Raw genomic sequence first — 15,367 nt, 5'->3', positions numbered from 1 at the left:
CAATTAAATACAGTCTGTCTGATAATATGCTCTGATCTCCCTTTCAAGGGAACAAATAGCTTAACTGCCTATAGCTTACAAGGTAGCTTGGGGTTTTTAAAAGTAACTTAATCAAAATATCTGAGGGTTTAGGCTCCATTTTCCAGGGAATTTTATATACCAGTAGGCATCCTTCTATTTCATTAAAAGCACACGGAGACAGAAAGCTTGACTTAGGAATGGAATTACAAAATGAAAATGTTTTTGAATTCTATCAATCAAAGAGGATGTTATAATAGTATTAATCATGGAAGGCCTTAAGCTAAACAAAACATTAGATAACAGAATCTTAGGCCATTGTTATTAAAGCAGAAGTGCCCAATACAGTTGGGATGAGGGCCTAGCTGTTGTGCTAGACACTGTACAAATGACTTCACCCAAGAGCGAAAATATGCTTTGCTCAAACTTCATATGCATCGAGGGTTTCCCTGGCTTTCCACATTTCCTTCCACTTGATTTATTTAGAACAACTATTACTGCAGCATCTGTTTTCTTCTCCTGTTGCCTTAGATCTCAGCCATTTGAAATCATTACAAGAGCCTCATCCCATACACACCGTCTTTATAAATAGCAATTTGCCTTGAAATACTGAACTTTCAAACTATTAGAAATCATTTGGCACCATATGTTTTAGCTGCACCCACTGCTGAAAAGTACATCTACTTTTTTAAAACAAATGCTGTGCAAGGAAACAGAAGTGATTTTCGATTGAAAAATGATCAGTTCTTTACCATTCACTGGAACTATACTGGAAGTACCGGGTACCTGGATGGGCATTATAAATACAATTTGCCTGGGTGCTTTAGAATAGCTTCAAAATTAGCTATGCCATTACTTGAAGATTTTCATTTATGTTCATCGTTCACTTAAGTTTTTCAGCCCATCTACTTTAGCTCTTCTAAACCAGAACCTGTCTACCAACCACCATTATTTCTATAAACCTAATAGGGAAAGTCCAATGGAAATCTATGATTAAGAAAAAAAAAGAGCAATAATAAAAACCAAGATTTCAGACTCCGCCTCTTTAGTTACCATCTGGCCAAACTACTGTTATCTTCACAGACAACAACTGGGAAGCAAGCCACCTTAACATAGTGCTGTGTTGTTGGGCTGGCGTAGCATACTGGATCAATAAGACTCTTATCATACTGCAGTATCAGTCTATTAGCTTGAGTTCTTATATGCTAACACAACAGTTCTATAAAATGTAGGTTATTGATCCACCTGCATTAGAGTGAGAGAGAGGCTGCACAACACATTCAATTACTGGCACAACCAATCACGTTAATATGCAGAGCTGGGAATCAGGATTTGTCTTGTCCCTGATGCATGAGGGAAAGGTAATCAATGCTGTTTTTTTCAGCCTTTTCGGTTTAAGTATTTGTAGGAGCTAAAATGACTAAGTATTAGGTTCCTCAATCACAAGACTGTGACAGGGTCATGACACTGCTACCCAAGTCTCTGCAAAAGGCTACTCATAAGACTTAAGTGTCTCTGTAGTAAATACTACAGAGCATCAGCAGTCACTTAGAGATCCTCAAGTGCTCAATATGGAATTATTTGGACTACCAGATCTTCTATTTGTTTATCAGACTGATCACTGCAGCATGGCATGGATATCATTCTCTCTCTCTCATTTATATGGCTCTCTTAACCATAGTATCCTGGCAACCTTTAATATAGTCCAAATATCTATAACTCCTCTGTGAGGTAATGAAGACAATTCTGGGGTAAGAAGATCACTTGATATTAAAAGTCAGTCCTACAATAGTCTGTTAAGGCAAACAATTCATGATGTTTTTTGTACTGATCTTTGGCATGTGATCAGTCTGGAAATGTAACAGGTACCATCAGCCACCTTCCTCAGTGGCCAAACAATAACCATCAGATAGTGACAGGCTGTAGGCAACAGTAAAGAGGCTAGATTTGAATTGGGGACCAGAGACCAAATGTCCCCAATTTCTCTATCCTGTGACCAGCATGAGTAATCCAATGCAGGGGAAGGGAAATCACTGGAGTTTGAGAGGATTAAGGCACAGTATTGTTGGGAGATCCAGAACTCAGAGACAAACTGAGCTTCCCAGAAGGGAGAAGATTCTATTATCAAACTAATACAAATCACCAAGAAGGCTGCTTGCATAACAGCACTGATCTTGAAGCTAGGCAAAACTAAATTAAAACACATACTGTAGGGCACATCTACATGTTGCCATATGGTGACATTGCTATGGTGCAGTATGGGTGGTTACTGCACCGTGCGCACAGCACACAGTTAGATTTTGCCACTGTGTTGCTGTAGTGGCATGCTATACTGGGGGAGCGTGCTGCTATGGCAACATAGCTGCCAATCATGTGTAGACCCACGTGATCGCTACATCACTGTAGCACTACGTTGCTGTAGGGCAACATACAAACATACCCACAGAGCATCAACTTCAAAAAAAAGTCATAAGTAACTCAGCATTAAGCCCAGAAAAAGACATTTACACACTGGTTCCTGTTTTGTACACCCTCAAGGAATCAGACCCTTACTGTTGTGTAAAAGGAAATCAGTGGCCTTTGGTTGCTAAGCTGACATTTTTAAGGACTGCAACCAGTGCTCATGTACATCTCACTTTTCCTTACACTCCTCTGTCAATGTATATAATCTTGCTTTTTGGGATTGATTACACTGGATTATTAAAAAAACTCAAAAAACTGTGGCTGATTTGTAACTGCCTGCAATCATTTATGAATACTGTGTCCTGATCTGAACAGTAGAACATGTACTGTGCGATTACACTTGATTAAATCAATGGGGCTACAGGGAAACAGAGGAAAGCAAGACATGATCTGAGATAAAATGTCTCTTGCAAGCATGCATACATAGGGAGGCACTTTGAAAATATTTGAGACATAAAACAAGGGTTTTTATCCTGTAGAACTCCAACTGGCTTTAGACAGCAAGTACAAGCCAGGGAAAGTGAGAGCAGAAAAGTGGAGACAAGCATGGAAGTTGTACCTTCACATTGACCAGCAACTCCCACAGGTTGCGAGGCGGCATCACAATGGTGGTGTTCAGCTCAATCACGTAGCATTTATCCAGGGCTATGTCATGATAGGCTGTCAGTCCCTAGGTTCAAAACACAGAGACCTTGCTGTTCACTCCAGAGAGAGAGAGAGATTGGAAAATTAAAAATCTGTAAGAAATGAGGCAAGGGGTGATCTGTGCAGAAGGGAGGAACGGAGAATGAAAACACACACACACACACACCAACACAGAACCCTTGATGGGAACTAAACAAAAACCTTCCAAAAAAATTCTTTGGAGTCAAACTGTTCGGAGAAATGCCACTTAAAACAGCGTCAAGTTTCTTCATTGACCTGTATTACCTTTCCTCATCTGCTCACAGCACTGACAATCCTTTTCCGCATTGTCCAACCATATCTATGGCTCCTACCTAGTGCTAATATTATATATATATATATAATGTTAAAAATATATATACATGTTAAACCTCTGTCTTGGGCTAAATTCCATTGCTATTCTGCACTGGGGCTGACTGGTGCTTCTCTATGGTGATTAAGCACAAAAAACAAAGTTTCCAAGGTCAGAAACACCAACTTATGACAGATTTACCTGCCACCCTTCAACTTCCATACCACCAAAATATCATCATCTCCTGCTTCTTCCTGGTTGATGCGCAGTTCCTGTTTAATGTTGCATTCAAAAGAGTGAAAGTAAGAATTTAAGTGCACAAGTACATATGTGGAGATAGAGAGGAGGACATGGTGGTGGCAGACATTTATAATACTAACACAGTGTGGACTATAACACTACCAATAAGGCTTCTTTGTTGGGAAAAAAAACAACCAGGTTCCACTGGGCATCTGTGACTGAGATCTTCAATCTGTTGTAAATGTGCTCAGCCTGATGAAGTCAATGGAACCATGAGTATTTTCACACGCTTAGGAGCTGGTCCTCTACTCCTTGCAGACCTCAGAAAATCATTCCCTGGCCTAAGTCCGCATCTGGGTAGAAGGAAATTAAAATGAACTTGCAAGAGTCCACCAATTCCCTTTCCAGAGGACTAGTAACACCTTGTTCCACTGTAACAGTAATTAGCAGGAAGCTGAAGCTACAATACAAGGAAAAAATGGCAAAAAGACAGGTTGTTACTGGGCAGGGGGAAAGAAATTGTGAAGATCAAAATTAGACATTATAAAGAAGGCCACATATTCCAGTAGCCCATTTTTCTGTCACACACCCCAGAGTACTGCAGTAAAAGTGCGAGATGCCTGGGTTCAGAGTTAGTCACCGAGTTTCAGATGCATGAGACCACAGCCCCGCTGCTGCCCACTGCCTTAGCCATCAGAAGAGCAGCACCTACACAGAAAAGAGTGCCTGCAAAGGACTCACTGGGATCCAGAGCTTTCCTAAGCCTCCTATGCCCCATGGAACTTCTCTTTATTAGGACTTTTTTCCGAAGTGCAGCTTGACTTATATATGCAAGCTGAGCACAACTGAAGTGGGGAGAAAAAAAGCCTTCACAGAATTATGTTCAATGTCCTTCTTGTGGGAGGCTGGCACACAGGATAGCTCCAGAATTTGTGGGATTTACAGAGAGCCTCCTTTGTATCCATCTGCCCATATTGTATCTTCTCCAGCTTATTAGTTTAAGGGCTGTGGCTTTGCGTAGCCATAGGAGGGATACAAATTTGTTGTTTGGGGTGCTGGGTTTGGCGCATAAAGCAGAAGCCACTAAGTCCTCACAAGACTGTACAATCCAACACCTGATAAAAACCCCTCTAGTCAATTATGAACTGATGCCAATGGATGCTGGAAGATTTCTGCCCAATGAAAGCAGTGAAAAACTGGGGTTTCTTTTAACTTTAATCAGAATGCAGCAGCACCTGGGGAAGACCAATGTGTCCAGATCTTATAAACATGGTCAGGACACAGCCTATAACTAGAGCTAAAAGATGCATCCATAAGAACCTAGAACTGGGAGGGATCGCCTGTGTTACAGAGCTCAGCTCTCTTCTATCACAGGCAGGAACGAACCTGCCCTCAAATCCATACAATCAAAAAGGAAAATTTTAGAGAGATAATAAATGACTTAAAGTAACCAATTAATTAGAGGAGCTCCCTGTTCAAGGATTAGGAGGCAAATAACTTGGGAAGCTCCGAATAAGATCAGGTGGGGGCAGATTACCTTCTATAGTGACACTAGCTAAATTAATATTGCAAAGAGTAACTATGTTCATGCTCCAGGGCATAATACAATCACTGACAAGGAGGATACAGGAACAAATTTCCTCTATGATTTATTATTATGCCATCAGGTGGCTTCCTCCACAGAATCTGGCATTTTCCACAGCCAGAGGCAAGATTTGCATAGACCATTATTCTCTGCTGGCATGTCTGCTCTCACATACCAGTTCTACATTATGCTGCACTACAGAGGAGCTGTCATCCGTATAAGTGTCTTACCCGCTGGAAATCATGGATTATGTCTGCAGGGTCACTCCCTCCAAACTGGGGCACAGGGACATTGATCTGTTCATAGTTCTCCTCAATGTAAATCTTCACATCCTCATGCAACTCCAGTTGCCCCTTGAATGGAGAATAAAGGGAGTCTTCGTAGAGGACACCACAGTGGAACACGCTCTCCCGGGGAAGCTGGGGAAACTACATCAAAACAGAGATACACACACACGCACACCATTATCTTCTGGATTCAGGGTCACACTAAAAGTAAAAGCTGAAAGAAAGAAATCTAGCTTACGTTTCATGCATGTGACTGAGGATATCTGTGGAGAAGCATGTCATTTGGCCAGGGCACTGCAAAAACCATATTAGTCTATTTTTATGATTTTTTCCTTGAGTCTTATAGAGGCTATATGATCCTGGTCCTCACATCTATTTAACAGACTCAATCAGAATACAACTGCTTGAATGCAAGGCTATTTTTCCTCACAGAACTGGTGCACTTAAAGCAGAGGCTTGTTGTGCATGATCTTGTAGTTTGGATGTTGCAAGGTTTCAAAACAAATTGGAATTTCCTACTTCACTGCCCACAAAGGTTCATAACATCTACATTCACAAGAAGAGTTTGTTATTGGGTAGGGCTTTGAGCTCTGCAAGCCTCACCGTCAGGGTTCACACTTTGGTTATGAAAGCAGCATACGATGAAGCTGGCAACAAAGCTTTGAACAGATTACATGAGGGTGGCACACCTACAACAATGGGCAGCTGCCACACAAGGCAGGAAGCATGCAAGTCCCAGGCACTCAGTCAAGAGGCACAGGAATGGAGAAAGGGGTACTCAAGCCTACTGCATGTAGAGTAGGCTGGAGGCAGAACTCTGCTTGCAAGAGCTGGTGCCAGGTATCACTGCTGAGAGCCAAGTTAACCCTTCCCTAGCCCTCCAGCCACAGCTAGGGAAGGGTCAACCTGGCTCCTGGCAGTAACCCCTCCTCTCGCAACAGCATCCCACCTCTGCTCCACTCTGTACAGATGAAGGCTCCTATCTCCATTCCAATGGTCCAGGAAGCAAACTTTTAGGCATGCCTCTGGCAGGAGGGCTTCAGAGCAGCACCAAGCAAGAGGAGAGGGGCTTAATTTGTGGCATGGTTGCCAAAATGATTGGCCACAACTGAATGTTAACACTTCACAGTGCCATCCAGCAAGCAGATTACCTTTTGTCTGGATGTCACTGATGCTGGACATTGTCCATCACCCTGCTGAAATATAGCTTGCGTCTCACATGACATGACATACATTTGTTTGCAAAAAGTAAAAGCAGAAAACAGCAAATCCGTGTGTGGGCATCAAATTGAAGGGGGGTGGTGAAAACAATCGTAAGTTTGTCAAAAAGGTTAAAGTGCATTGATAAACGAGTGGTGATAAAAAAAATTATATATCTGAAAATGAAGATTAGAAATTAATTTTGCAGCAAGGAAATTTAGTGAGCAGGGGAGCGCATAAAAAGACTAGACTGCTGAGTGGATAAGTGCTGGAAATACAAATCTTGGACTAGCGACAGAATACACCTTGCAGTTCTCAGAAAATTAATTTAGTAATAGCTATGCATCAGATAGTCATTCTGATCACAGAACTACTCTAGAGCTATGGTTGGGCATTTCTGTCCAAAACTACTGCTAACAAAAAAGCTAAGCAGCCTCCTTCCTCAGATGAAGAAAGGGTTTTTTTGTTTTGTTTTTTCTGAAAAGAAATATAAAGTTAGGTCCAGACTCCATACCAGCTAGGTGAATTTAGGCACTTAGATGCAATCTTGTTCCACCCTGCTTCAGTCCCTGAGAAATCATTAGTGTGGCATTCCTTTATCTTAGCATTAAAACTAAATGACAAAAAATGGCAAAGGAGTAGGACCCACTCAGCTTTTGTGTTAATGGTTTTTCAAGGACTCAAGCAGGGTGGAACAGGATCACACTTTGGCCCCTAATTGGTGCAGCAGGATCAGCATCTGCATGCCCATGTAGATGTCTGGGGGTGGGGAGAGTCACTCTCACCACTTTGCTATGAGACACACAGCTCCCCTACCTACATTCCACTATTGCACCTTGGGCTTGAGCCTCCTTTCAGTTGAAAGTCAATCATGAGCCAGGCCAAAACTGATTTTTTTTTTAATGTGGACACATTGCTAAAAAGATCCAAATGGGAATCTGAATCTAAGGCTCCAGAAGGTGAGAAAATAAAGCACAGAACCTACTGAAGCTTTCCTACCTTTGTCTACCCTGCAGGTCCATCACTTCTCTCCCTGATTCTACAGAGTCTCCCTCCATGATCTGACCTCCCACCTAGCCCTCTGAAGACAATGCATGAGGGCATTCCCATAAGCTGCAGCAGCTGGGCACTGCCAGAGTCAGAAATTCTCCAGACTGAGACCAAAATAGCAGGCTGTGCTCACCCTGAAATAATGACCATGCATGAGCTAATTTCCCTCTGCCTCAGAAATCAATTATTTCTGACTGGACCCCTAGTCAAACAGACACCAAAAGCTGTATTTAACAGAAGAATGATAGGGGAAAAAACTGCGCTCTCATCCTAAAAATCAGTTCTAGGAAATGTACTAATTGAATAGCAGCTTTTTATTGCTGAAATGATCTCCTCTGTTGCCCTAAAGTAGAACATGAGGAAACTTCAGAAAAAATCCCCATGTTCATCTCTGAGTTACTTCATGTTATGCTGGAGGGCTGGGTGTCAGGGAAGCTGAACTCTCACCGCAACTCTCTACCCACTGAAGAACCTTGGGGAAGCTGCTGCACCTTCCCATGTCTCCAAGTTTTTAAGGTCTTAAAAAAAGCAGGACCATATAAAGCTCTTGGTACCTTAGGGCCCTTATTTCAGTTAAGGCCTTGAAGTGTCACAGTAAAGCAAATAAAATAAAGCCAGCAATACATATACCCCTTCCTACCTTGCTAGAATGAAGGGCAACTGTGTGGACCCCGTGTGGCTCAGCCTTTTTTGCATGGGAAGGGGGAAGTGATGTACCCCCTTTTTAAGAAGAGCTGGCTCTTTGAAACCTTTTGCAATGGATTAAGCAGTTACTGTTTAACTTTACATCAATGCCTGCTCTGTATTTAGACTGGGATTTTCAAAGCAGCATAAGTCAATAGAAGTGACCTAATTCAATAGAAGTTGGACCCTTAGGCTTTTTGGAAAACCCCATGTACATTTTCAGTAGTCTTTTCCAGTGTGCTTTATGAGTAGCACCATTTATTACTTGTACTGCAATAATTCCCAAGCCCTGCTGTTCTAGGTGTGCTCTAAAATAGCCTACTTTAGAGCCTAAACTCCCTCTTCTTCCCATTTGCTGCTATTTCCCCAAAACACTCTTTAAAAATGGTTTATGACAAACAGCTGTGAAGTTCTGTTTTGCAATGGAGAACTGAAAGGGCTTTTTATGTTTTATGGAATAATACAATTCATAATTCATAGCAGCAAATGAAGTAGGTTGTTGCCTTTGGAAACCCAAACTGCACTGAACCAGTTAGTCTCAAAGGCACCACTCTGCCCTGCCTTCTGCCTGGTATAACAGAAGGAGTTTGGAAACATGCTTTCCTAATATTCAGTTATACAGTGTATGTATAGCCAGTCTCACTGTATGTCCATACACACTAACATTTTTATAGGCGTATGCAAGCACAGAGGCCAAGACCAAGTGGCAGCCTACAACAAGTTATAAAGGAACATAAAATAAAATGCATTCTCCATTTCCTTTCTCCTGTTTTTTTCCCTGTACTAATGTTTTAATCAGTATAAAGACTTTTTTTTTTTTGGCTTTGGAGAGGTTTTTTAGATCACAAACTCTTCAAGACAAGATCCAGGGACTCTCTTCTTGTCCACTTGTGCAGCTGCGCTTGCATTACATAAACAGACAATAATAAATTCTTTTAAAAAATGAAGCAGATGTTGTGGACCCTCCAGAATGTACTGTACCTGGGTAATGAAGAAATATCTGTACACGTACATGGAGGCAAACACAAGGCCCAGAAGCAAAACAATGAGACCCATAGTCAAGTAGCACACCCCACTGAGAGACGACCTCCTGGTTTGCACTGGGGGAGGCTGCTCCTCCTGTGAAAGCAAAGGACAAAAACATGAGTCAGATGCTGTAGGAGGGGATCAGAAGAGCAGCAACATATTATTTACAGCCTACGCAGGTATTATGATGCATAATCAATGAAATGCAAATCAGGGTCTCTCAAGGCACACTTGTATGTGACAGCATCATCCAGCAGGTGTGGCAATAAAGAACTAATACACGTTTCATACCTTTTGTATTACTTTGCTCTCAACAAGCTGGTCTGATTCTGGAGTAAGGGTTTTCATTTATTCAAAATAAGAATCAACAAATAAGAACCAAAAGGAAAACTGCATAAACAGCAGGTATAGCATAAGCTGGTTGATAAACCTAGTCTTTCCCACTGCACCAGAGCCTCTAGAAATATGAAAATCAACATGAGGCATTTTATAGAGAAAGCCCTTCAAGGAAATAAACTACATGGCAGAAATTCACTTGCCTTAAAGAGCTGCCTTTTGCTGGGTACCATACAGACAACCTCACTTCCAGCAATATATTCCACCTCACATTTCATATACCTTTAGGGTACACACATTTTAGAACAAAGAAGGGAAATAAAATACATTTCTCTGCATCATTCAATCTCTTTCAGAGGCAGAAGAAACCTTGTGTGAGCATAAGTTATTCAATAACTGCTCCCTTCAGAAACATCAGCCCCTTCCTCTGAAGCAGTTGAGGCTGCTCACCCATAGAAACAGAATATTGGACTAGACCAGAGGTGGGTAAAATACGGCTGGAGGGCTGGATCTGGTAGACAATGGACTCCATTTCCCAGCTGCCCCTCTGCATGGCTGGGGCCAGTCTCCACGGAGACCACGGCTGCAGCTGCAGCTGCAGCTGCACAGGGAAAGCTCAAGGCTGGGATTGCCATGAAGACCAGCCCCAGCCGCACTGGGAGACTGCGTGGCGAATCAGGGCGGGGGGCTGCTTTGGAGCAACTGGGATCTTGCGATGGGAGCAGCTTGCTTTGGAGCCAGGGCAGAGCTGTGATCTGTAACCTGTGCACTCTGAGCAGGGATGCGCAAGCAAGAGATGGTGGCTCTGCCCCTGTTCCAGACCAGGCGGTCACCGCTGCAAGGGGCCAGGGCAGAGCTGCAATCTCCTGCCTGCGCACCCCTGCCTCAGAGGATGCAGGCTACAGATCACAGCTCTGCCCTGGCCCCAGACCAAGCTGCCCCTATCGCAAGATCCTAGTGGCTCTGGAGCAGCCCCCTGCTGTGATCTGCCTGCCCCTGCCAGCAGGGCTGCAGCTGGTCTCCATGGCAACCCCAGCCTTGATATTTCCCCCAACAGCTGGCTGGGGTCTCCATAGAGACTGGCCTCAACCACGCAGGCAGGGGCTGCTGGGAAATGGAGTCTGGCTGCTGGCCAGATCGGCCATTTTGCGAACCCCGGGACTAGGCTGTCCAATGGTCTTGTCCAAACCGGCAATTCCTGACTAAAAAATTCCACTCAAAAATACTGAACTTAAAGACAAACGGCCCATTGGGATTCTGATTTTAAAAAACCAAAGGCAAGAGGCTAACATAGTAGTGCACAAACTTCCAACAGGAAGACTTTACAGCTACTTGAAATGAAACTGCTCATACACTTTCTTTGTGGAGCAGTAAGGACTCCTAAAAGGACTGAATGCATCTCAAGAGCTAATCCAAAGCATTTCATAAAAGGATACTTAGACTGTGGCTGACCTGAAGAATGTTATTACTGGGAAGAAAATACTCAAAGTATCTTAAAATCTAACTCATTTTTGCATCTTCTTTAACTCAGACGAGAATAAACGATCCTCTGCGAAACAGCCTAGAAGGACAAGAATAAGACCAATACCTTGCTGCCAAGGTCATCCCAACATCTCACATTCTCTCGCATGGCATAAAACTGCAGTTGAAAACATAATACTATTATAACTTAAAAGCCGCCAAAAGGATAACAGGTAAGATTTAGCCAAGATCAGTAAGGGAATAATATAGTGCAAAATGCAAAGCTAGTAAGCCATAATGAGAGCTGCTGAAATACCGTTCTTCTTACTACAGCCGTAAAAAGCGTATAGACTTGAAAACCACCCATCAACCTTCCTCTGTTCCTGAACTGCAGCGACAACAGTAGGTTAACCCAAGGTCTTAAGCTTTTTTCCCCACAGACAAGAAGACTACTGACTAAGCCAAACTTTCACAGCTGTGGAAGACAGTTCTCCATCTGGGTTTAAGTTAATGGGGTAAAAATCAATGCTTTCTTTTTCTCACCCCTCATTTCTCTTTGCGCTGCTCAGGAGAGTTTCACATTCCCAGTTAGAGAGCTTCTTTAAAACATGCCTTTACCAGAGTTGCTGGTTCCTAAAAGATCCTTCTCAACTTCCAGTGCATAGGTTTATCAGGAGAGGAAAGAAGACTTTCATGCTATAAACAGACATTATTCTTCAAGAGGGATCAGCTGTGCAACAATGTGCCAGCACAGCTGATCAGCTTCCCTGGATGACACAGACATCATCCATTCCCCAGCAGGGTCAGGCCAGGGATTCCAGGGCCCAATCCTGCAGGACAAGTGCAAAGACGGGAACCCCAGGTTTCCCCTCTTGCAGGCACATGCCCTGGGATTCTCCCAGCAGGAGATTCCCTGAGCACGTGCACTGTGCTGCTCCACCCCAACTCAGGGTATGCCTCTGTAAGCAGGGAAACCTGGGCAGGCACTCCTGGGACTTCAGGGGCCCAATTCTGTGCACCCTAGGAATTCCCCTGCAGGATTTTTTATGGCAGCACAAAGGCAACATCTGTTTGTAATCTAAGAGACAACTGCCAGTTGATGTATGTTAGAGCAGTCTAATAGTTGCTTTACCTTGTGTCTATGACAAGGGCCAGACAGAATCAGAAATTTATCACTAAGTATTTAACAACCTCATCTCTTCTCTGCCCAGCCTTCAAGTTACCTATCCCTAAACTGCTAGCTTCAGTTTTGCACTATTTATGGCTGTGGACGGCAGGGCTCGAGTTAATGGGGTAAAGTCAATGCCTTCTTCTCACCCCTCATTTCTCTTTGTGCTGCTCAGGAAGCTTTCATCTTCCTAGCTGGAAAGCTTTGTGGAATTATGCCTTTACCAGAGCCGCTGGTTCCTACACGATCCTTCTCACCACTTGTAGTGCATAGCTTTATCAGGATAGAGAAGAGGACTCTAGCACTGCATGGGTGCTTACCTGTCAATACAGGACAGACATTGTACTTCGAAAACAATGCATTCAGAGCAGTATATCAGCAGACAAGAAAACTGAATGGCCTCAGATAAAGTGCAATCCCCACACACCCTCAGCAGAAGCTAATCTAAATTTCTTCCCCGACACTCATTTTGCAACTCCCCAATATATTGCAGATCTCCCCCATGCTGGGCACTGGCATAACTCTTCACTGCTCCTCCAGCAAATAAGAGGATGAGGAAGAATACTGCTATTTTGAGCTCTCTCTCATTGAAGAGGGCAGTGTTAAAAGCAGCAACTATTATAGGCAACAAAAATATCACATTCATAAGGGAGGTCAAAGGATCTACCTAGAAATGCTAATGTGTGGGAAAAGCCATGTTACATGTCAAGTACCTTGAGAAAACAACTTCCCTAGATATTAGTCACCACAGAAATAGTACAAAGACAGAAGGGGAAGGAATCAACCCAGACTTGAGCAACAGTAGCTGAGAAAAATGTTAATATTCATTAGTAAAATACCCCACAAAGGCTGCCAGATTGCTGTAATAGGTAATGCAAAGCAAAGGACAAAATAGTCGCACTTTAAAAAAAAATGGTGTTCTGTGAAACTCCTCCTCACCTTGTCGGTTTCTGCACTTTGCCACATATTCTGATATTGATGGGGCTGGAGAAGACAGACCTTTGCTAACACCTAAACGCAACAGAAATGGGTCCACTCCTTTCTTGACTTGCCTTTCTGACAGGGCAAGGAACGTACCTGCTCTGTCACAGGCACAGTCCAGTATGCCACTCTCTCTAGTCCAGTGGTTCTTAATTTTTACAGAGCCAAGGCCCCCTCTAAAACTTTAGAATTAAACAGCACCCTATTAAATAATTAATATATTATGAATATTATAAGCATTATAATGATACCATGAATAATACATTGTTGACTGATCCAGTCCTTATTGTTAAATTATACTCAACCCACTCCCACCACTATGGCCAGGTGGAACTACACTGCATGCCTCTTGCAGAGCCAGACAGGGAAGCAGCTGTGACAGAAGCCCTTGCCACAGCCCTGCCTGGTCCGAACCTGCACAGGCAGGTGGAACTGTCCTGTGCATCTCTGGTTGCAGGAGGCATATCAGAGCCAAACTGGGAAAAGCTGAAGCCCAGTGTAATGCAGGCAGACACGCTTTTCTGTTGCAACTGCTTCTCAGTTTGGTTCCAACATGTCTTCTGAAAACAAAGGCCCGTGGGACAGTTTCATCCTGTGGCAGCAGCAGCAGAACCAGTGGTGCCATCATTGCAGCACCCCAGCAGATGATCATGGCACCCAGGTTGAGAACTGCCGCTCTAGCACAAGCACAGGACAAAATGAATTCTGGTCACTCCAAAGCATCTCTGTAATCAGCCAAAAATGCTTGGTATTTTATGGGGGGCAGGGGGAGCTGTGGTAGAGGGGGCAGGGATTATTTCCCAGTGCTTTCTGAACATGAAAAAAGAAATGAAGAAAATAAAGGTAAGCAAGGAAAGAAAAACTGCCAGCAGTCACATGCTGGTGGCATAAGGCTTAACCAGCAAGGTTAACACTTCTGGCTCAGTAAAAAGATAACAATTAACCACGATAAGGCAAGACACATTGTAAAGTCACCCACTGGAATAGTCATCTGACCTTGTATCTAAATTAGCTCAACCCAACAGATTAAAGATCACCAGACAAGAAGCAGTATTAGTTGCCACGAAGAAGCTGTAATTGAAAAGCTAATAAATGTCAGCTGGCATTTGACCCTTGGTCTGAATTTTGCTTCAGCTGTGGCACAGCATGGAACCTCTTGGGGTGGGGGGAAGAGGGGAACCAGTGTACAGTGCATCTGCCTGGCAGTGCATTCAGGACAAGGACACTACCAGGTTGGGGGGAAAATGTCTACAGCTTCCTCCATTGAGATGTCACTAGGAAAGTCCCAGACTAGGTCCATTCTCGGAAGAATGGATTCTTCCTGTGTCAGAAATGCAAACTCGCTATTCAACTGTCTGTATAGAGAGTGTGTGTGTGTGTGTGTGTGTGTGTACACACACACATATATACACACACACACACAAATACATACATATACATACATTACACACACACACACACACACACACACACACACACACACACACTCTCTCTCTCTCTCTCTCTCTCTCTCTCTCTCTCTCTATACAGACAGTTGAATAGCGAGTTTGCATTTCTGATACAAGAAGTAGCCATTCTTCTGAGAATGGACCTAGTCTGGGACTTTCCTAGTGACATCTCAATGGACACTTTTTCCCCCAAATTGGTAGAGCAAGGGTGGGCAATTATTTTGGCTGGAGGGCCACTTAACAAGTTTTGCTGCCCTGACCCCTGGTTGCCATCTTGTGACCGGGAGTCCCACCCCCTTAACCCCTGACCTTTGCCACTGGAAGACACTTCCCTTGGCCAGGAAGTACTCGGGGGGGTGGGGGCAGGGGTTACTTGTATATTGCATGTGATGGGGTAGAGGTATACGTGGTGGGAGGGAGATGTGTGTGGGAGATGTATGTGGG

The 15,367-nt window shown here is 43.5% G+C and overlaps 1 protein-coding gene across 2 annotated transcripts in view; it reads right to left on the bottom strand.

The window, feature by feature from the left end:
• The window catches only part of ITM2C (integral membrane protein 2C), a 71,107-nt gene that overhangs the window by 13,608 nt on the left and 42,132 nt on the right, over window positions 1-15,367 (bottom strand). For both annotated transcript variants that reach the window (XM_019503680.1, XM_019503681.1), the window contains exons 2-4: window positions 9,485-9,622; window positions 5,513-5,710; window positions 3,041-3,151 (exon numbers count right to left, since the gene is read on the bottom strand). In XM_019503680.1, the coding sequence (XP_019359225.1) occupies window positions 3,041-3,151; window positions 5,513-5,710; window positions 9,485-9,622 (447 nt within the window). The remainder of the gene's footprint in view (window positions 1-3,040; window positions 3,152-5,512; window positions 5,711-9,484; window positions 9,623-15,367) is intronic.

Source organism: Gavialis gangeticus, unplaced genomic scaffold (assembly GCF_001723915.1).
Source record: "Gavialis gangeticus isolate Ggan-Ray unplaced genomic scaffold, GavGan_comp1, whole genome shotgun sequence".
NCBI classification, from domain to species: domain Eukaryota; kingdom Metazoa; phylum Chordata; order Crocodylia; family Gavialidae; genus Gavialis; species Gavialis gangeticus.
This window is presented reverse-complemented; position numbering and strand designations above follow the sequence as displayed.